This window comes from Copadichromis virginalis, linkage group LG18 (genome assembly GCF_057382275.1).
Source record: "Copadichromis virginalis isolate Kocher_CV1m ecotype Utaka linkage group LG18, C_Virginalis_male_GT1.1, whole genome shotgun sequence".
Classification (NCBI taxonomy): Eukaryota; Metazoa; Chordata; class Actinopteri; order Cichliformes; family Cichlidae; genus Copadichromis; species Copadichromis virginalis.
The window spans coordinates 14048408-14070266 of NC_140635.1; the positions used below are offsets into that span (position 1 = coordinate 14048408).

Sequence of the window (21859 nt, forward strand, 5' to 3'; positions counted from 1 at the left end):
CTGTTAAGAAAGAGAGCCAATTGAAGGATTTCTATAAACTAGACAGTTTACTTGACACATTGATCCTATAACACTTCGCGTGGCAGGTAAAATAAAATCACACAAGATTATTTCTCACAGTAGCTGAAACTGAGCCAACTACAAACCCCTCAGTGCTGGGTGCGTTTTTGTAATTCCCTCACATCACCATTAGAGAGCAGCAGTTCTCTATCTCACGTTGATTACTGAACATTGCAGGTAAATTCTGCCTAGTGTCTGTTATTACATACTTTATGACTGCAAAGATGCAGCAGTGATTTCAGCAGCATGTAAATATTTGTAAACGGCTTGTAAGCGACCTTTTTAACTACAGCTAAGTATAACTCTTACCTCACCTTTTCCACAGACCTGGCCTTAAGTATTAATCTTAAACCTACCTTAACGCTAATACCTCGCCGTAATGCAAATCAATCCCGAACCGTTAAATCCAAATCCTAACCCCGTACGAAGGCCAGAACAAACAGCTGGACGATTTCTTCTCATCTTTTCTGTCCTTGCAAATGCTGCTGGTCCTCCTGTACAGGGATAGAGGCGCACTCACATGTGCGCTCACCCCAGATACCCGCATTGTTCTCGGCTGAACCAGCAGCTTGTGCAGATAAGTGCAATCGACTTAGAGACCTCCAATTAGCCTTCCACACTGCAGAAATCCCATTACAAAATATGATACTGTAAACGACAGTAATCCAGCGCTGCTAATCCAGGGCCGGTGTGCATCTGGAGACATGAATAATGGATGCTCACCCCACAGAACCACCTCTTCATATGAGGTTTGCTGATTGAACTGATGAGCCTGCCAGTGCAGGGACATGTGTAAGCTGTGCACATGCACTTGGACATATTATTTCTGCCGTACCACCCTCCCCCTAGTCAAATGCTGCCATTAGATTTGCACCCAGGACTTGTGCATTACCCACAGTCTCTCAAGTTCCCTGTGAAGCCCATCTAATCTGACGACTTTAATCCCTCTGTTAGTTCTGCAACAGTCTGCCACCTACATCTGCTGACCTGCCCACTGTCCTCCCTACTGCCCCATCCAACCCCCGTCCCCACCTTCACAGGCCCCTGCTACCCTCAGGATCCTATTAGCTAAGTCCTGGCTATACAGCACTTTAAAGGGATGTGTTGGAGGTAATCCGCACGTTTAGAGTTTTACCCTCAGCAAACCTTGCCTGTAAGCATCCCGGACAATACACCCTAAGTGCTAAGCCTATTAGTCTCCATTAGCTTCCAGGATGTCCCCAAAACACCTTGGGGATAAATCTGGGGATGCAATCGGTTTATGTGGAGCTATGTGGCGGGAACACATGCCCCCTTCACCTCCCTCTCTGCCAATGTCACTGCAGCCATCAGCAAATAAGAAGAAATGTATTTACACGGCATTAATGTCCGTGTAAATCCCGAGTGGGCACTGAGCTCCGAGCCTCACCTGAAGTGTCATCGCCTTTACACACAGCCAATATTTACACTTTCATCAGAAAGGAAGTAAACTGCAGAATTTATTTAAAGACTAATTGTTTTTCAGAGTGTGGATAAACACCTAACATAGTTTAAATCAGTCAACATGTCAACGAAGGAACAGAAGTCTGATTCCAATGAGCCTGTACCTAAATACAGGTTCACTCTCAGCAGCAACACCTGTGTTTACCTGAGATCCAGTTTTTAAACAGCTGCACAGATAAATACGGTGAGACGAAGATCTAAAATTCCTTAAAACTAATAATAGTTTTTTTTATTGCAAATTTAAATATCTCCTGGTAAATGGGGAAATATTCATTATTATCTTAAACATCAGCATCATTATCACAGTAAGCACTTTTCCTCATTTAAGTCAATTTATTACTTCAACTCACATTTCTGCACACACAGCATGTGACACCCTGTCTCCTTCAGTTTAACAGATTAATTCACATCAAGCATCATAAACAGAAAATGTACTTTAGGTACCTAAATGTACCTGAAGTGTGTGAGGTTTGCTGTTGATATAACATTTTAAATGTGGGTTCAGCCTGTGCACCAACTATGCACAACTTCCTGTTGTGCATTTGCACTTTCTTTCTTTTCTTTCTTTCCTTTTGAGCTGACGTATAAATAAGTCTGCAGGATTCTCAGCAGAACAGCACAAAGTGTTTTTAAACAGTGAGTCTGATATTTACTGAAATTAATGCTTTGCTCTTTAAATGTGATGCATCAGAGGCAGAAACTGGAGTGTCTGTGAACTTGAGCCATTAAGAGGAATCCTTTATAAGGCCTGTTGGAAACAGCTAACACTCTGATCACGTTAAGTCTCTTAAGTGAATTCGTAGCCTGAGACTGAGTTTACTGCAGTAACAAATCTTCAAAACTGGCTTCTTTTGAAGTGAGACATGCAAATTTGAAGTGGTCGCAGTGTTTTTCTAAGTGAAACTTTAGTCAAAGGTGAGCTACGGAAACTCTTGTCATATTTCCTTGACAAGCAGAGGCCACACCGCAGCTGCCAAATCCGGGGATTGGACTCCTTGGATTTACTGTTGCCTGGTTAATCTCATTACAAGCATGAATTAAAGGGAAAAATTGCTGACAACTTAGATGGAGCCCTGAGGAGGTCATATCAGACAAGACAGAAGTATTGTCTAGCCTTTCCTAATCCCCTCACAAAACACACATGAGCTAAAGCCATGCAAATACTGTCAGTTGCATGAAGCAGATTAGATTTCGTGACAATAAGTGCCGAGTTGCAGATATCACTAGTTTAAGAAATGCTTGTGGTCATAAACTCACATGACAAAGTGTTGATTGAAAGGATGAGTATTAATTTATATGTGCAAACGCAAAAAATATGCAAGAAGCCAATCCGGAAATACTCAGTGAGCGCTATATGCAAAATCTGGGCTAGTTATCATGTTAATTATTTGGATTTCAAGGTTGTCCTTTAATCGTATTGGCCTCTAGATTATCCACATACGGGAAAAAAAGATGCATGGCAATATTTAGCATATTTAATATTTAGTTTTGTATTTTTTGTGGGTTTTGTGGGTAACAGTAGCTTTACTCATATATGACACTTTTACAAAATGCATTGGCAGAAAAGCAAAAGCAGAACGGCAAATTCCAATAGAAAGCTGGACATTAAAAACAGGATAAAACTAAACATAAGACAGGACGTCCTATAACATCACTGAGTTTGTGACAATTAAAGACATAAAACTGTTAGATGGGAACATACAGAGAAAATCAATGAGTGTAAAATACTGAAAGAGGATGTTTTCATCCACCTACCTTTAGGTTCACACTGCTGAGCAGAGATTGAAGATGCCGGTGTCTCAATTCCAGAAAAATGAAAAAGCCAATAAACTAAAATCAAGTTAAAAATGTTTCCCAAAAAGTTTTTGGCGAGCTCACAGATCTTCGTCTTTCCCTCTTTCACGTCCAACTAAATGGCCTCCTTAGATTTCTGGCCAAGTGGTTTGAGTTCAGTCTGCTGCCAGCTAACTGCCTTAACTAAAAAAGACCTGTTAAATACTGATTCATTTCATCTCCATTAGCTGGCCTTATCTCCTGTTTTAAGCCCTCCCTGCCCTGACATCACTATGATCTCCCATCCAACTGCTTGCTGCACCTTGCAACTGATGTGTAATTACTGAAGCAGCACTGGCCCTAAGCATGGAGTGCTAAACCTCTTTCAACGTTCACCTCACTAATCCCTTGTTAGCACTTTAGGCCATAGTTAAGACACCTAAATGCTTAGCTTCCTTTTCCAGTAGTTAAGTGACCAACCCGTCCTTAGCTGCTCTGTGGCCACCTGCAGGGAAACTGCATGGCGCAGGTTGCAGACCTCCTACTGCTCTAGTTTTTGTTGTTTGTTCACATGTCTAGTTTGAATGTCAGAAGTATTGCTCTCCACAGGGTGCCAAAGGGCTGACCCAAACATGCTTGGTGGTAATTTGGCAGAAATCCGACTAAATGTTGGCCAGATCATCCTCTCAGACCTCTTAATCTGACAGTTTGTGCTCACCAGCCGCTTACAGCATAGAGCTGCACTTCTAGGAATGATGTTTTCCTTAATGCCTGGGGTTTGTGGGGGGTGGAGGGACACAGGTGGTGGGTTGGTAGGACATTTTAAATGGAGTGGGACAGTCTGGTGCTTCTGTATCTCTTTGCAAGGAAGCAATGAGCAGTGGCGTGTCTAGAAAATTTTTGTTGGGGGGGCCAGGTAGGGGCACAGATTTGGAGAAGGGTGGCAGATGTAATTGGCAGATAATGTTTAAAAAAAAATTCTACCAACCCTTAACCATAATTCAATAATCCTATAAACCTAATAACCAAATGCACTTTTAACTCTTATTAGAATGAGATTTTAACCACTACGGTGCAAAGTTTTTAGATACTGCGTTGATAAAGTACAAGAGATACAATCAGTGCTTTGTCAGTGCTTACTCAGCATTCAAGGACATCAATATTTGCATAGTATTTTTACTGACATATAGTGCACATATGTTTTGGGCAAAAACATTTTTGAAAATTAAAATACGAACATTTGTAACAAACAATTGACAAATTAGCCAATGCCAATGCAAAACTTTATCCGCCTGTTAAAAAAAGAAGATAATCTTCTCACAAACTGGTGTTTGATTTTGAAACAGGAAAAAAGTGGGGAAACAAATGAAAAGACTAATATTTGAATAAAACCTGAAAGCAAGTAAATACTTTCTATGCTGCCTTATGGTAAACTTTGGTAATATTGATAAAGAACAACACTGGCTGATGATAAAATACAGTTAGCTGGCATGGTGACACTGCCAGTATAACCTGCAGGGCTGGACTGGGACAGAAAATCGGGCATTTTGACTACAGACCGGCCCACCAGGTATTAAAGCTGTTGGCGACTATCAAGCCTTTGAGTCGCCGAGCAGCTGAATAGGGGAATATTGTTGACGCGCCCGCTGTTTAAAACGTAAGTCAAAGTTCCAAGTTAAAACTCCTTTATTTGTTATCAAATCCTTAAAATCCGTAGAAAAACAGTGATCAAAAACATTCCAAGCTTGAGCGGTCAGCAAAAGTCGACTTCCCCCATCACCCACTCATTCACAAAATTTCCCTCGGGCCGTGAACAGGTGATATAACAATCACTATTACAGACACCACGTGACCCAAAGCTACGCCTATCCATAACATTCCGGCCCCTAATTATTACATTTTTACAGTAATAATTACACATCCAACACCACAACTCACAACACACACTTCATCATATCACAGACACCCAGTGAGACAACATAACATACTCAAAAAGTCCACCAAAGTTATTTTCTCATGTCTTCTCTTCTGTCTGCACATGGTCAGTCAGTCATAGGCCAGAGGTTACCAGCACTTAGCCTAAATATAGTCAGTCTGTAATGTACATCTCATAACATTAAAGTCAATTCAAAGTTAGTTATGTCACACTGTGTCAAAATGTCATAGTCATGGGTCAGAAGCCTCCTGAAGAAGGCATATCTTTGTGATGGGTCTGCACACATGGCTGGTTGGGGTCTTAATCCAGACCTGACGCACAAGCCCCTTTTCATCTGGTGCAGCTCCGGTGACTCTCCCAATGATCCAGGAACCACGAGGTGCAGAATCATCCACTATAAGGACCACATCTCCGGGAACGAAGTTGCGTTTAATCCTTCCCCATTTCTGGCGCTCTAATTCTGTGACTGGGACTCTCTTTGCATATCCTCTAGATATAAGATCTGTCATGAAGGCAGTGTAGTCTTTGTGAAAGTCTTTATCTCTGATGAACCTTTTCTTCAAACCTAAGGCTCGTTGCTCAATTGCACGGTTGTCAGGCATTCTTATGTCTCGGTCTTTTAGTGGCAGGGCAATGCTGTAGTGCCAATCCCCCAAAGTCACCGTCTTGCTGGCCAATTCCAGGAACTTCAAGTCTTCCTTTGACAGCCCCATCTGTTCATCATTGCTGCTCTCAGGAAAATCCATCTTGAACTGCTGTTTCCATAGCTTGTCCAGTATGACAGCAGAAACTCTGTTGGCGGTAACTGTTGCCAAACATCCTGGCCTTCCACAGCATTCTCGATTAAGTGGCCCATTCACAGTCCAGCCGAGCACAGTCCTAATGGCAAAGGGTCCATCACCTACACTCCGGATGACCTCCAAAGGTTCTAGAGCTCTGGGCATATTCATGCCAATCAAAAGCTCAACATTGGCCTTAATTTCTGGCAAATGAACGTGCTTCAAATGTGGCCAGTCATCCAGGTCCTGTTGATTTGGGATGTTACCAGTATCTACAGGCATTTTATGCTGAGTGAAGAGGTTAGGCATATCACAGTACATGTCACTGTCCAATCCAGCAACTTCAAGTTCAGGTACAATGAAACTGTCCACCACTTTCTCCTGTCCCATGGTGCGCAGGAGAATCTTTGTCTTCCTCCCAGCAATATTCAGCTTGTCCATAAGACCCACTGTACAAAAGGATGCTGAACTCCCATGGTCCAGAAAGGCATACGTTTCCACTATTCTTTGACATCTCTTTGATTTTACTTTAACTGGCACAATGGCAAGCTTACAGTCCTGTTCACCGGCCCCAGTAAGACCACTAGTCTGGATCGTAACAGGAATGTTATCTGCCTCATTATTAGGTTTGACTTCATTCTTCTCTTTGTGGTGGATATGGAGTATACTTGCATGTCGGAGGCCACAGATTTTACATGAAAGGCGTTTTCTGCATTCTTTGCTTATGTGCCCAGTACACAAACAGCCAAAACAAATGCGGTTCTTTTTAAGAAAAGAAATCTTCTCATCATGAGGTTTCTTATCAAGCAGAGCGCATGACTCCAGTGTGTGTCCGCCTTTGCAGAAAAAACAAGCCTTCACAGTGCTGTGACGATCTTGAGCCTCTATCTGATTCTGTCTCTCGACGTCAGAGACTGTTGTGGCGAAGCTACTTCCTTTAGCTTTTAGATGTGGAGAACATTTCCCTCCATTGCTGCCCTTGGCTGCTAGATGTGTTGCTGGAACGTCACATAGATTTCCAAAGATGGGATCTGTTACAATTTTAACTTGACGCTCAAGGAAGGAAACAATGTCAATGAATGCGGCTCTGCGATGTTGCCTCTCCTGAATGTCATATGCTACTGTTCGCCATTTGTCTTTTAACTTATATGGCAGTCTTCTAATCACAGCAAGCATATTGGCAGGTGTATTTAATTCAGAGAGATCATTAATCTCTTCCATTGCATTGCAGCATCCACGTAAGAACAAACAATATGCCTGAAGAGCTTTTCCATCTTCCGATCTAATCAGTGGCCATGAGTGAACTTTGTTCAAATAGGCAGATGCAATCACATGTCCATTCCCAAAGTGCTCATACAGCAGAGTCTTTGCCTTTACATATCCAGCACTTCCAGACATATGTTGGCAGCTTTTAACAAGTTCATTGGGCTGCCCCTTGGTGTACTGTGCAAGATAATGCAGGCAGTCACCAGCATCGCCAGTCTTTGCTTCTATGACCTGTTCAAACGAGCGCATAAAGGCCTGAAAATGTAAAGGGTCACCATCAAAGGTTTGAATCTCCCTTTTGGGCAGTGAAGAAAGACCTTGCTGATGGACCAACATACAAGTTAATTCATTTTGTTTTTCCATAATGGACAACAGATTTTCATTGGCTACTGGAAGAGCAGCTTGTGGCTTAGGCAAAGGTGGAATTGATCCAAAAGCATCAGAAGGCCCCATAAAAGCTGGTGCAGGCCTTTCCCTTTTGATATTCTGTTGCACTGTTTTTACTTGAAGCTCTGCATTCCCAGTGATTGCATTTCCTTTTGTAAGCGTCTGAGGAACAAAAGTCTCTGCATCCGCATTAAGAATTTCAAGGCTGTTTCCCTTTGTTTTAAAATATGATTCCATTCCATTAGATTTCCGTGAAGCGACGCTCCGCATAGCGGATCCAGTTCTCAGCACGTTCACCTTTGCAACAGTTGCAGCTATATCTGCTTCAAGCTGAAGTTGTTCTTTCTTTCTCCTCAATTGTTCCTCTTGTTCTTCAAGAGAGTGTTTTTCTTTCAGCATATGTTGACGTGCGAGCAAGGCGGCCATTTCAGCTTCTGCCCTGAGACATGCAGATGAAGTAGATGATACTCTTGAGCTTGACCTACTGCCTTGATTTGACACACTGTCGGATGGCAACACGTCATCATTAACATCATTCTGAGGATTAAGAGATAATTGTGGTTCTTTTCCAGTGTGCTCTCGAACCTCCACTTCTCCTCCCAGGGAAGTTTCCTGTGACTGTGCCTTGTCAGATGATGGCCTCCCTGAATGTTTATCAGTTTCAGAAAGCCATATGTTAACATCCTCCATAAACCCTTTATTGTATTTAGAGATGCTTGAGAACCATGTATTTTGTTTATCTTTCTCATCAAATGAGATTAGAGAAAGTAAAGATTCATGCAATGCACTGGCATCCTTAAACAGGTGTGTTAACTCATCAAACTGTTTTTTGACTTGTGAATGATTTTTATCATCTTTCATTAGCTCTTTAAGAGACATAATAACACTTTTCATTTTGTTTACATGCCTTTTCCGATCTGTTTGGATGGTTTCAATTTTGTTTGCAAGAGCTTTCTCAGTGAGGGAAGTTATTCTTTTATCCTTTTCAGTTTTTCCAACAACAGATACAGCCTGTGATCCACTCATTTTAAGCATTCAACATAAGCAGCATGCCAAAATCCAAAACAAAGGCAACAGCAATTCCTTCAAACTCAGGTGAACGCCTGCAGAGCCACAGCACACACACACACCAAACCGAATAGCAAACGTAGCGGTGGGCGTGTCACAAAAACATCTTCGTATGGTCAGAATCCAAACTGCGTTCAAACAAACAATACGCAGCACAAAAACACAGTTTACATACCACCGTCGTCTTCTCCTTATCTGTCAGACTAGCCGATTTTATGGGTGTAGTGGTGGCGGTGTGTGGGCTCGCGTCGGCGTTTATTCAGCGCTGATTGCGGGACGGTCCATTGCCGTCGCACTTTTTGCTGACAAATGTTGGCGACTATCAAGCCTTTGAGTCGCCGAGCAGCTGAATAGGGGAATATTGTTGACGCGCCCGCTGTTTAAAACGTAAGTCAAAGTTCCAAGTTAAAACTCCTTTATTTGTTATCAAATCCTTAAAATCCGTAGAAAAACAGTGATCAAAAACATTCCAAGCTTGAGCGGTCAGCAAAAGTCGACTTCCCCCATCACCCACTCATTCACAAAATTTCCCTCGGGCCGTGAACAGGTGATATAACAATCACTATTACAGACACCACGTGACCCAAAGCTACGCCTATCCATAACAAAAGCCATAAAGCCTTTGAATGAAAACAAATGCTGTTGTGACAGTGATGTACAGTCTTGTTGGTATATGTATGATTTCTATACATTTTACGTCAGATAAAAACTTTGGTTGTAAGATTTAGATAATTATTTAATAAAAACTAGGTATTTTAAATGAGAATAAGAAAGAAAAGTATTTCTTTGTGCCCCCCTTTCCCTGTTAACCTTCCTGCCTTCTTGGGACCTTTTTGTGCCACTGCTATGTGTTAAATGGCTGCCATTTCCACTGTGTTCAGTGGAATATAACCAAACTTGCCACAGGATAGTTTTTACCTGTCAATGTTAATATTCCAGTGTGAATTCCTTAAATCAGCCTAAAATGGCTGAGCAGCAGAAATCCCCACACCCATCACCCTGGGGACCATTTTCTGCCCATTGACTTCCATTATAAACGCTATTTTTCAACCCCAAATTATCATCATATGATTTTATTTTTTCTTCTTTTCTTGGATGTCAATGAAGACTCAGGGCCTTGAAGTTTAAATTTTTAAATTGCAAAAAAAATGCAAAAAAATAATGGCAGGTCAAAATGTATGTTGGTGCCAATCTTTGGTCCATCTAAAGGCCTACTTATAATGACAATCACATATTACTTCAACTGGTTTTTTGTGGAAATATTTAGTTTCGTTTTTTGGTTTTTGGGGCTTATAACACAGGGCGCTCATGTAATAACACTGGGATTTGAAGGGTTAAAACAACGAAAATATAATTAAAACTTTACATGAATATTTCAGGGAGAAGTAGTTTTACAAGGTTGGCTAATTTAAAGTGGAATAAAATATGGATATATGGTCTTTTTATGGCGTGGCTGAGAATGGTCCCTAGGGTGATGGGTGTGAGTTTTTTAAAGGATGGCAGGAGGGTTAATGCCCTACCTGGCCCCCTGGCAAAACTTTGCTAGACCCGCCCCTGCACAGTTACCAGCTGTCAGCTACATAAAAAAGGATGCTGGTGTTATTTGTCTCTCATAAACAGTTCATAACTTCCCTTCAACTCATTCATGTCACCTAAAAGGTAAACCTGTTTCTCCATCACCTGTTCAGCTCTGATGATCCAGTAAGGACATCTCCTGGTTTCATCTTCATGTTTCCCTCTCACCACATATCTAAACAGACATCATGACCAGCAGCTTTACAGCTGTGGCTCCAGCAAACATCAGCTGATACTAGAAATTAATATTAAATACATTCTAACAACAGCTGATCAAGCTTAAACGTGCTGCTGTTGTTTAGCGCAATATCCGCTGGTTTCCTCTTTCTGGCGCAAAGTGGGCGATAAACAAACAAGAGAGAAAAGCCGATCAGCTGATCATTGATCAGTTTCATGATTGAAGTAGCAACAGGAGAGGGAGGGGGAGAGAATGAGAGAAGAAGAGGCAGCTGTGCAACGTAAAGACAGAATAAATCCAGCTTTGTGTCTTTTTTCCATTCTAGCTAAAGTCCGGGACAAACTGCGTCTCTTCTCAGCTCAATACGAAACTCGTAATATTTTCTCTGAATGAGGGACCATTCCATTTTTTTAAGGAGCCGTTGGCAACTCTACTAACCTTATGAATAAAATAAAGTTCACTATCAGTAACATCATAGCACCCACCCAGCTGTATAAAAACTCCGTCAAACTGGCTAGAACGCAGTACGAGTTATTGCAACTGACAGTAAAAAGTCAGCACAACAAAAATAAACTCCACCTAAACTTGGTTTATATCTGACCCAGATAGACTGCAGGTCATAACTTCTTACCTGAAGTTCAGTTCACCTGACACTCGGACTGGCGGCTGCTTCGGGTCTCTCCTCCTGCCTCCCCTTCCCTCGTCCACCTGTTGCCTCTGTGGAAGCCCCGTCATAGCCACCACCAAACAACTGAGTTATTTCTACACATCGACCTGCATCTGGCCAATCCACCACCTCTCATTGTTCATGCCATTACAAAAAAAATAAAAAATAAGTCACTGGGGATATGCCCGGTATGCCCGATGGCCAGTCCAGCTATGTTAACCTGCAACCAAATCTGCAGCTCCATACAGCAATGTTACGACTTAGATTATATCTTATAACTCATAACTCTTATGTTAGCTGCCCTCAGTAGCATACTGTCTGAAATATTCCACAGCTGCAATAATTCTTTAAGTGTTATTTTTTCCTTGGTATTCTAATTTCACCGAAGTTTACTAAACTCAACAAACTTGATATTACTTACCGGGACATTTATTCTGTCCTCATTTTCTTTCACCGAAAAATTGTTTCCTGCAGTGCCATCTTTCGCGCTTGGCTCTCCTACCTTTGCTAACGTGATGCGCATAGCGCAGAAGCGATGCTGCATTCACTTACACTCGGATATCTGAGCGTCACCGTGAAAACATAATCGGACATTTGATATTTGATTGAATTTTATTGTTTTGCCTTTGGGGTGGCACCTGGGGTGGCCAGTCTGGTTTGGGGGGTGGCCTGTGCCCCCCCAGGCCACCCCGCTGGACACGCCATTGGCAATGAGCCTCCAGAGAGCTGAGCACTCTGACTGCTCATCATATACATGCCAAATACATCAGTTAAAGGCAAAAAGGGAAAAGTAGAGACTTTTAACTATTTATTTTTATATACAGTGGACCAAAAATGTTAGAATCCACCACCAATGAGATGTTACTAATGTGTTAGGTTTTTATTTTTTAATGTAAACTCACATTTAACAGTGCTAAATCAACCAAATTCCCATGCAATACTGCAGAGGTCACATCATCAGTGTAAGTGCTTCTCAGCAGTGATTGCACTGCACTATAAAGCCTGATTGTAACTGCATTACAAGTTTTTTAAAAATACAATTTAAGTGATTTAACATCAGTTTAACACGTGACAATTCTTCATTTTCCTTGTAAAGGAAGGTTTCTTCCAGAGAATTTCATCCTACCATAGGTGTGACCAACAATCTCAGCCGTGGGCAAAAGATGGCACCCAGTTTTATTTACACGGTGCATCAGTGGTTCTGTGTCACTCCACAACAGCAGTACTAATTAGTATAACACTCAAACTGCACATAACACTTCTTCTGTGGAGTTTGCATGTTCTCCCTGTGCCTGCATGGGCACCAGGAGAACCCTGTGGGTACTCTAGCTATCTCCTAGAGTCCAAAGATATGCATGTTACATCAGCTGATTAGTAGGTGTAAATGTGAGCATGCATAATTATCTGAGTATCATCTGAGCTCTGCGATAGACTCGTGAACCTGTCCTGGATGTATCACACCTTTCTTTCAGGGTTAGCCAGAGTTCTCAGGGCTGTCTTTAAACTTTTTTATTTGCGTTAAATACTATAACATGGACTAGCCCAGGGTTGGGCAATCTCAGTCCACGAGGGCCGGTGTCCCTGCAGGTTTTAGATGTGTCCTCGAACCAACACAGCTGATTTAAATGGCTAAATTAGCTCCTCAACGGCTGTGTCCCAATTAAGAGACTGCACGCTTGAAGTACGCGCACTACGCGTACTACGTACGGTGCGTACTATAAGTACGAGAAGTGCGGAAGTGAGAGGCTTGTGAAATGGGACGGTATACGCTTCGTCGCGCTGTTCAGGTTGCCTAGCAACCATGATACGAACCGCGAGACACGTTACATACAGCTTTGTTTGACAGAAATGAAGGAGAAAAATGTTTTGTTGGTCATTCATTTTTGTCATGACATCACTTTAGTTGAGTATCTGAGGCTGAGACCACGGGACTGTAAAACATGATTGTTGGGCTTCATTTCTGTGCTGAACAGTCATTTAAGATTAGTTAGTAAATAACAATTAGTTAATGTTGTTCATGAGACTAAAGTCAACTCACTGTGGCAATGTAAATATAATATGGCCAATATTATAGTATTGTCAGATTATTATGATATGCAACATATTGTGTTATACATCATTTTAGGTGATAAAATACACTAAACTAAGAGTATCAGATGAACCAGCTGAAGTAACATTATTTAGTATTCCTATGTTTTTTTTAAATTGGGTCAGCATATTTCTTGTGTGTTTAAGCAGTGATTTGGGAGACAACTAAGTTCTTTTTAAAAAAAAAATAAAAACAACAGCATTAATAAAGTACTTAAGAATTAAGAGAACAAAGCATTAGGACATCTAAACCGCTAATTTAGAAATCTCCTGGGGTAAGCTTTTTATAAGGGATTTCTGTCCAAGTTGCTTGCACCCAGTATTATGAAGTCACAGTGAGGCAAAGGGATCAGAGCAGGTTTAACCTCAAGAAACGGGTCTGGCTATAAATTAACTGGGTCAGTACAGACACCATCCATCTTCTAATTACAGCAACAATCTGGTGTCCAGATCACCTGCCTTTCCTGTCTTCTTCTCCACACCAAATGACGACTGTACTGAAGCCGTAATCCCTCTAAGTTGGAAGCATTACGCCTTTTGTGGCTGGTGGAAATCTTGTTTAGGTCTTGATTACTGTGAGATATAGTAGGATTCTTCAGGATCAAGATTCCCTGAAATAACAGTTTGTGTTGGAGTTCCTGAACAAAAACTGTGAAGATGTGCTGATTTTATACATTTGAACTTAAACAATGAATCCAAAAAAGATATTGTTGTGTGTCCGACTGAAGGAAACATTGAAAAAGGTTTCAATTATTTTAGCATATCTGGAGGTTAGAGTTAGTTTTGTGTGTGACACATCAGGTATGTTGTGTCAAGGCTATCCGCAAAAATAGGTCTCTTCACATGTACACTAGAAAACTGTGTTGTTCTGCAATGACAAATTAGATGAAGTTAAAAAAAATCGGCAAATTTAATAAAAAAAATGAAAACCGATTCATGGTATTGTGTTAATAGAACCTGACAAATAACAGATTTCTAAGACTAAAACCAACACCGATATTTAACAATTTAATATATTGGCCATTTTTATTTCTTTCAGAGATCCGAAACATAAAACGATTTCCATAAAATTTGTCATATGCAATTATCCCATGTTTTAGCAGTTAAGATGTATTTATTAATATTTTTGTTTTTATTGAATTGAAAAAAGGTTTTGTAGTATACAATAATGATGAATGATGACTTGTTATCATTAAGTTATGATTAATCAGTAAGAGCACCTGCTGTTTTCAGACAATCGTTTGCAGCCCTCTTATCTCCTCTGCACACCAGTTCCAGCCACTAGATGGGGCACACACAAGCAAAGGAAGCCATCTTATATTATACATAATCACCTTTGGTTCCCACTATATTTTTCTTTAACTGTTATTCAACAGTCAAGTTCTGCATACTTATCTAACTTTCACACGAAACTAATCTCTTTCTGTCTGAGGCCCCAATTCTGGAGTAGTTGAGAATGGGACCAGATGTTGAGCATCTCATACCTGCTTCCTCAAAATAACCTCACATGCTAATGGCAAGGCGGGGCTGATCACGGCAGGTGTATAAACATTGAATGAAAACACAGAGAGTCACTACTACCCAGTAAAACAGGCAAGTGAGTAACACCCGCATGTACCCCCTGTTGTTTATGCTTTATCTTTAAAAGCTGACAAACTTTTTTTCATTGTTCTTTACAGGTTGTGGAGAAAAATGAATGCCATCCAGGTGATTTCCCTCACTTGGCTGTCCATTGTGGCAGCCGGTGCTCAGTCTATAAAACCAGGAAGATGCCCCGTGCCTGCCGTTCAGGAGAAATTTGATGCTGCAAGGGTGAATACCAAACTCCTCACTCTGAGCTGTATTTTAATTTATCTTCATTAAGGTAAACTGGGATGTCCAGTGTGCACATCTGCCTCACAAACAAAACCAATTCAACTCCCTCTACAGTATCTTGGTAAATGGCATGAGATCCAGAGACTGTCGAACAGCTTCCAGAAGGGCCAGTGCAGCACTGCCACCTACAGCCTGCAAAGCCCAGGAGTCGTTGGTGTCCTCAACAAGGAGCTGCTGTGAGTACTTCAGTGCCTGAGAGCACTTTGGATAACATCCGTTATCCGAAAAATGTTTGTACAAGTCAGAGTCTTTGTCCTGCACCATTTCTCTGGAATACATGTAAAAGATAAAGATATGGATATATCCATGGTGCTGTGTGTGGTGCTGGAAGGGCAGACAGATTTGTGTCCTCTCAGTCCTGCTCTTCAGTCTCTTCTTGGATTGAAAATATCATTCACAATAAATGGTTATTCCTCAAACCTCAGACTGCATCTGAAAAATATTTTAGGTGAGACACAGTTTAGGTTTTACCATAATGTGTAACCAGTAAATGAATAAGTCTATAGAGAAGATGGATTCATCCTAAAATGAATCCAATCCATAAAAGTTTACCACTCAAGCTCAGTTTAAATGACTCTGTGCAGTCAGTGGTGCTTAATCGAGCCTTCTGCTGACACTTTTTTTTTCAGTTCTGTTTTAACACGATTCTCTCTTGATATTGTGTTTTAATTGTTGTGCAGTGCTTTGCGACTTTCATGTCTGTGAAAAGCGCTACATGAATGAACTTAATAAAGAAACCCCCCCCCCCCCCCCAGCCTTGTCTGATTGTTAATGGCTGTGGTGTTCTCTGACTACCAGCCCACCCTTTAAGGAAATGACAAATCACCTGCTGACTTGAGACCTGAGAACTTGAACTTTACATGTACAAACAAATAATACTAAATAAAATGAAAAGTACTTTTGAAGAGTAAATATGTTGCTTTGACTCTGAACAGTCTGAATATAAAAAGTATTTTTCTAACTTTTAACTGTTTATCTGCTTAAGTCCTGACGGTACCATTGACAGCATCAACGGCACTGCCAAGGCCGCAAGTTCATCTGAGCCTGCCAAGCTGCTGGTCACCTTCTTTGAGAGTCTGGACCCTTGTTTTTTGTTTTTACACACATATTAAACATTTTAAACTGGAGAGCTGAATTGTACAAAAATCCCTTTTACACACCTTCAGACACCCCTCCTTCCCCGTACTGGGTTCTGTCCACCGACTACGACAACTTCGCCCTGGTCTACAGCTGTACTGAAATCGAATCGTTACATGGGGAGTTCATCTGGATCCTGAGCAGAAATCCCAGCCTTCCTAAGGAGACCCTGGAGGAGCTGCAGAGCATCCTGTCATCTTTTGGAGCCAGTGTGGAGAAGCTGCTTGACACCAATCAGGACAGAGATTACTGCAGAGTCATGCACGAGTAAACATGTGCTGTGGTTATCACTGAATGTCTCCATGATAGGTCAATGCATAAAAAAAAAAAAAAAAAAATTGGGCCTACTGTCAGATATAATACAAGATTAATTAATATGCTAATATTACACCTGTCACACCTGGAGAAGAGAGACACGTATGTGAGGATGCTGTTTGTAGATTACAGCTCAGCATTCAATACCATCGTTCCCTCGAAGCTGGACAGGAAACTGCAGGATCTAGGACTGAGCAGCTCCCTCTGCAGCTGGATCCTTAGCTTCCTGTCTGACAGACGCCAAGTGGTCAGACTGGGCAGCATCACCTCATCCCCCGTCACACTGAACACTGGTGCTCCACAGGGGTGTGTACTGAGCCCTCTCCTGTACTCACTCTACACCTACGACTGCACAGCCACTAACAACTCCAACATCATTGTGAAATTTGCGGACGACACTACAGTGGTGGGTCTTATCACCAATGGTGATGAGACGGCTTACAGGGAGGAGGTCAGCGCCCTGACCCACTGGTGTCAAGACAACCATCTCACCCTCAACGTCGCAAAGACAAAGGAGTTGATAGTGGACTTCCGGGGGTGCAGAGAAGTACACACCCCCATCACCATCAACGGCGCTGCTGTGGAGAGAGTGAGCAGCTTCCGGTTCCTTGGTGTACATCTGGCTGAGGATCTTACGTGGTCAGTACACACAAACAAAACAGTGAAGAAGGCGCAGCAGCGCCTCTTCTTTCTCAGGAGACTGAAAAGATTCGGCATGAGCCCCCGCATCCTCAGGACCTTCTATCACTGTGCCATTGAGAGCATCCTCACTGGATGCATCACCACCTGATATGGCAACAGCACCGCCTACAACTGCAAAGCTCTCCAGCGAGTAGTGCGGTGCTCTGAACGGATAATTGGAGGTGAGCTTCCCTCCCTCCAAGACATCTACAGGAAGCGGTGCCTGAGGAAAGCGGGGAGGATCATCAAGGACTCCAGTCACCCCAGCCATAAACTGTTCAGACTACTTCCATCAGGAAGGAGCTTCTGCAGCATCCGGTCCCGTACCAGCAGACTGAGAGACAGCTTTTTCCATCAGGCCATCAGACTGCTGAACACTTCATAGACACCTCTGCTTCACTACTGGAACTTTAACATTATGCACTCCATACTATACAGTAATGCCACTGTTTTGCACATGTCTCACTCTGTATATTTTATTTTATTTATTTTATATATTTTATTTATTGTTTACTCTATTTAATTTGTAAAATATGTGTACACACACACACACACACACACACACACACACACACACACACACACACACACACACACACACACACACACACACACACACGTAGAAAAATATTTAGTATACACATCCAGAAATGCATATACTATTATATATTGTACATATATTTATTAGTTTCAGATGTAGCCATTCTTGTATTTTGCTTGTTTACATTATTGTATTTTGCACAACTCTGTTGCTTGTGAAGCTCGCACACAAGAATTTCACTCACATGTGCTGTACCAATGTACCTGCACATGTGATGTGACAATAAAAGTGATTTGATTTGATTTGATTTGATTTAATATAATATCTGCTTGAACTCTTTGGTCAATATTTATATTGTTGCACCAATAAAAGTGGACCATTCTCTCTGCATTCCTTTTGTTTACTGTCTCAATATACAGCTGCTGACACTGACACACAACTGAACCAACACACATCTTTAAGGACAGCTGCATTAGAGTGAATTAACTTTATTTGGGGTAACTTTATTTCACCTAATAAATACATTCATTTAAGGCAATTTTCTATTTTTAAAATTGTGCTTTAGTGAAGCTGGGATCAAACTGGGGTACATTTGTGTCTGTGAGCCGGGGTGGAGTCAGTGACACACATCAAGAATGACAAAAAGGGATAAAAAGGATTTTAAGCGGTGGTCAGGGTACACATTATTAATGAAGTATTTAAAGCGTACCTTAACTGGAGCGTACCTTAACTGGTTCACTGGTTAACTGGGCTGCAGTAAGTCTCGTCCTGGTTGGTGGGGACCATGTTTTCCACGCTGACTCCGACAGAGTACAGGATGCCTTGGAGCTTCTCGAGGGTCTCCTTAGAGAGGGTGGGCTTCCTGCTCAGGATCCAGGACAGCTCCACACGGAACAAGCCGTAGTCGGTGCAGCCGTAGACCAGAGAGTGACCGTCGTAGTCGGTAGACAGAACCCAGTAGGGGCCGGGAGGAGAGTCTGCAGGAGAGGTGAAAACAGCAGGGATATGTGGCTCACTTGAATCTGTCATGACTGAAATTGAAAGTCATTTATGACAACTTACTGTTGAAGGAGACCTCAAGCTTGGAAGGCTCAGCGGGGTTCTTGACTTTGGCAGAGCCGACGATGGCGTTAACGGTTCCATTATCGCTAATAAAATGAAACATGAAATAGAAATTAATTCTACTCGTGTACTTTCCTTCAATTATATATTTTTTTCTACAAAATGCTCTCTTTGTATAACTCTGGAACAGTACAAAGGTTCAGCCAGTGACCCTGCGCGTTCATGAGGCATGAGTTTTGTTCCGGGACGTTGAAAACATCTGAAGCAAAAATTGTCTAGAACGAGGATTTAAAAAACAGAAGCAAGCAGTTGTACGGTAATGCTGTTTTTAGTAGAATGAAGCGTTGGTGTGAAGAATAAAAAGCCCTCAGATTATTACAATTATGTCAAGGACCATGTGTCCTTCTGAGTTTATGCAGAAGTTTTCTTAAAAATTAAAACATTTTCAAAGTGTCAGATCTAAACGGAAATATTTTAGCTGCTCACAGAAGCTCAGTGTTCAGGACCTCGATGACTCCAGGACTCAACAGGGTGTAGTTAGCAGTGGCACACTGGCCTTTCTGGAAGCTTGTGGGTAACTTATGGATCTCATACCATTTTCCAATGTACTGCAGAGGAAGCACGAGATTCGGAGAGCCTGTAATTAATATTTTGTGTTTGTAGGAAAAGCAGGTGTATAGATATCATCTGTATGTCCCACAACATAAACAGTAGAAGAGGAAAAAATTTAGTGTTCACCCTGTTGGCGTCAAAGTTGGCCTGAACAGCAGGCTGGGGACATTTGCCCAACCTCAAGACCTGAGCGCCGATCGCAACAACAGACAGTAGAGTCAATGCAACCACCTGTGCAGGCTTCATCTTCTCACCTCAACCTGCAGAGAATAAAAAACAAACAGCAAGAGTTCATGCTGGAGTTCACTGAGCAAAACATGATGTGAGTGTCAGTTAGTGACAGAAAGAGCCTGAGATGTGAAAAGAAAGAATAAATGTAGAGAAGAAACAAAGAATCACGGCCACTGACTGTTTATTTGCAGGTAATCAGCTGTGTGAAAGAACTCAGCCTCTGAGGTTCTTTTAAAGATTCAAATGCTTGCATCACTTCATTATCGATCATGGGTCCCACCTCTGTGTCATGATAGGGGGCCAGTGTGAGCGCTGGCACCTGTTCAAATAAATACTCTGTTCAAACAGTAACAGGTTGGTCATGTAATCACATCGTTGGGTTTGTTGGATCTCTTGGATCACTGCTCCCTCCTTCACATTTATTTTTTCCTGAAAGACAGACAACAAATATGAAGATGAAAATCAAAATTACTGAAGTTACACTCAAAAAATGATAAGTTAGCAGCTGCTTATATTTGCACCTATAAATATTTTAAAAAATTTATTCCCCAAAATGTGATCATAAAACCTAATTTCCTGCACATTTTACAGAAACAGAGACAACACAAACCTGGACTTTAAACTGAGCTGTTATTTTAAACTTGATTTTACTTAACATGGTTTCATTTGTTAGTTCCTCAAATATATATATTTTTCATATTTTTCTGCCTTCCTAATCTGTGAGGCACCTTAAAGACACTAACCTGCATGAAACTTCATGCATATTTAGTAATGGAGGAAAGGACCCCAAATGCTGACTCACAGGTAGGCGTCAAAAGAAAACAAGCTTTTATTCAAGTTGAAGGAATAAATGTGGGGGAGCTAGGAAGTAGGGAACAAAGGATCCCTGACACAGGGTGACACACGGGGCAAACGGGTGGCAGACACAACGGGAACAAATCAGGGATAATGAGACACAGGAAAGTAAAATTAAATAGAAAAAGCACGAGACCAAGGCTACAAAAATAAAACAGGAAGTGACTAAACAGGGGAACATCCTTGACTGAGTCTTGACAACACATGGGGAACACCAAGGAGGCAAGGTAAACTGAAAGAAGGAATATTATAAACAATAAACATAGCAGCAACGGGAACAAAAACTAAACACAGCAACTAAGAAACAAACTCAAGACAAAACAGTGATGAAGCCAAAAGTGTGTCAATGGCCCAGTGACTGTGACACAAAGAAAGTCTGACTTTTAGCTGTTTTAATTTTCACTTTAATTAAATCCAGACAAAAAGAGGCACAACCCTGTGGTTTGGTATGGAAAAGATCATGTCTGTGAAATTATTGTTTCTGACAGAAAACTGATGATAAACTTCTCCAGTTGCAGAGGAAACAGGCTGCCTGGCACTAAAAAAATAAAAATAAAAATGAAAAGAACTGATATCCAGGAAGTCATACTTGCTAACTGCAGCCCTGCACAACTGCAAATGTTTCACAGGAAAAGAGGAACGAGACACAGGAGACTGGGGGGCACAGTCACTGCTCAAAATACAGTATATGTATTATTATGAGGGTGGCAGACAAAGGCACAAAGGCATGGACCAGCAACAGCTTGAAAGGTCATAAATGAGGAGACCGAGTGTGGGAACATGCAACAAGGAGAGGAAACACAATGAAGATTTGTATGAAAAGAACCAGTGATTCAAATTTATTTACACCCTTAAAGCGGAGCTAAAGGTTTAGTGATAGAGTGGCTCTGTCCAGGCAGACATTTGTTTCATCTACTGAACTACATCTGACAGAGATTCTCTGGGATGTTGTAAAACACATATCATCATACTGAATCATGAAATGACCCAGACTCTAAAGAGGCTATTTTCAGGTAACCTGAGATGACGTGTAAGATGAAGAGTGTCTGTGTCCTCATCCGACATCAAACAGATTTTGCAGCCAGCGTCAGTCTTTCCACCTTCAGACAAAAGTGCAGCATGAGGTCGGTGCTTACTGCATCTCCTCTCGCCAAGCACACACAGGTGTGTGAAAAACACGACCCGAGCTCAGGTGTCCCCGCTTTTCTGGACGCTTTGCTCCCACTGCAGCTCTCTCTGCTTCTGGACTCACTTTTCATCTCTTTAACAAAGGGCTTTGAGTGCCTTGAAA

At 41.6% G+C, this 21859-nt stretch overlaps 2 protein-coding genes across 4 annotated transcripts; one reads left to right on the forward strand and one right to left on the reverse strand.

Moving 5' to 3' along the window:
* The first annotated feature begins 32 nt into the window (after positions 1–32).
* Positions 33–16642, forward strand: LOC146687454 (apolipoprotein D-like). 3 transcript variants are annotated; one of them, XM_085439613.1, is made up of 6 exons: positions 33–86; positions 14692–14856; positions 14939–15071; positions 15189–15310; positions 16120–16208; positions 16301–16642. In XM_085439613.1, the coding sequence occupies exons 3-6, from the start codon at positions 14952–14954 to the stop codon at positions 16540–16542; spliced, it is 573 nt and encodes a 190-aa protein (XP_085295739.1). In that variant the 5' UTR covers positions 33–86; positions 14692–14856; positions 14939–14951; the 3' UTR covers positions 16543–16642. The 3 variants fall into 3 exon arrangements, with proteins under 3 accessions (XP_085295739.1, XP_085295740.1, XP_085295741.1); XM_085439614.1 differs by lacking the exon at positions 33–86 and adding an exon at positions 2121–2178; XM_085439615.1 differs by lacking the exon at positions 33–86 and having other exon boundaries at positions 13843–14856.
* A 1901-nt stretch (positions 16643–18543) lies between these two features.
* On the reverse strand, positions 18544–19731 carry LOC146687455 (apolipoprotein D-like). The gene is made up of 4 exons (XM_085439425.1): positions 19609–19731; positions 19357–19478; positions 18871–18956; positions 18544–18785 (listed from the first exon to the last, which is right to left on the reverse strand). The coding sequence occupies exons 1-4, from the start codon at positions 19726–19728 to the stop codon at positions 18544–18546; spliced, it is 570 nt and encodes a 189-aa protein (XP_085295551.1). The 5' UTR covers positions 19729–19731.
* Between the last annotated feature and the right edge of the window lie 2128 nt (positions 19732–21859).

Bases quoted from the DNA above. Each gene is read 5' to 3' on its own strand.
- LOC146687454 (XM_085439613.1), top strand. From the start codon at position 14,952: ATGAATGCCATCCAGGTGATTTCCCTCACTTGGCTGTCCATTGTGGCA. The intron at 15,072-15,188 runs GTGAATACCAAA...CTCCCTCTACAG, and splicing joins AGAAATTTGATGCTGCAAGG to TATCTTGGTAAATGGCATGA. The intron at 16,209-16,300 runs GTCTGGACCCTT...ACACACCTTCAG, and splicing joins GCTGGTCACCTTCTTTGAGA to ACACCCCTCCTTCCCCGTAC.
- LOC146687455 (XM_085439425.1), bottom strand. From the start codon at position 19,728: ATGAAGCCTGCACAGGTGGTTGCATTGACTCTACTGTCTGTTGTTGCG. The intron at 18,957-19,356 runs GTGAGCAGCTAA...TCATTTTATTAG, and splicing joins GTCCTGAACACTGAGCTTCT to CGATAATGGAACCGTTAACG. The intron at 18,786-18,870 runs GTAAGTTGTCAT...CCTCTCCTGCAG, and splicing joins GCTTGAGGTCTCCTTCAACA to ACTCTCCTCCCGGCCCCTAC.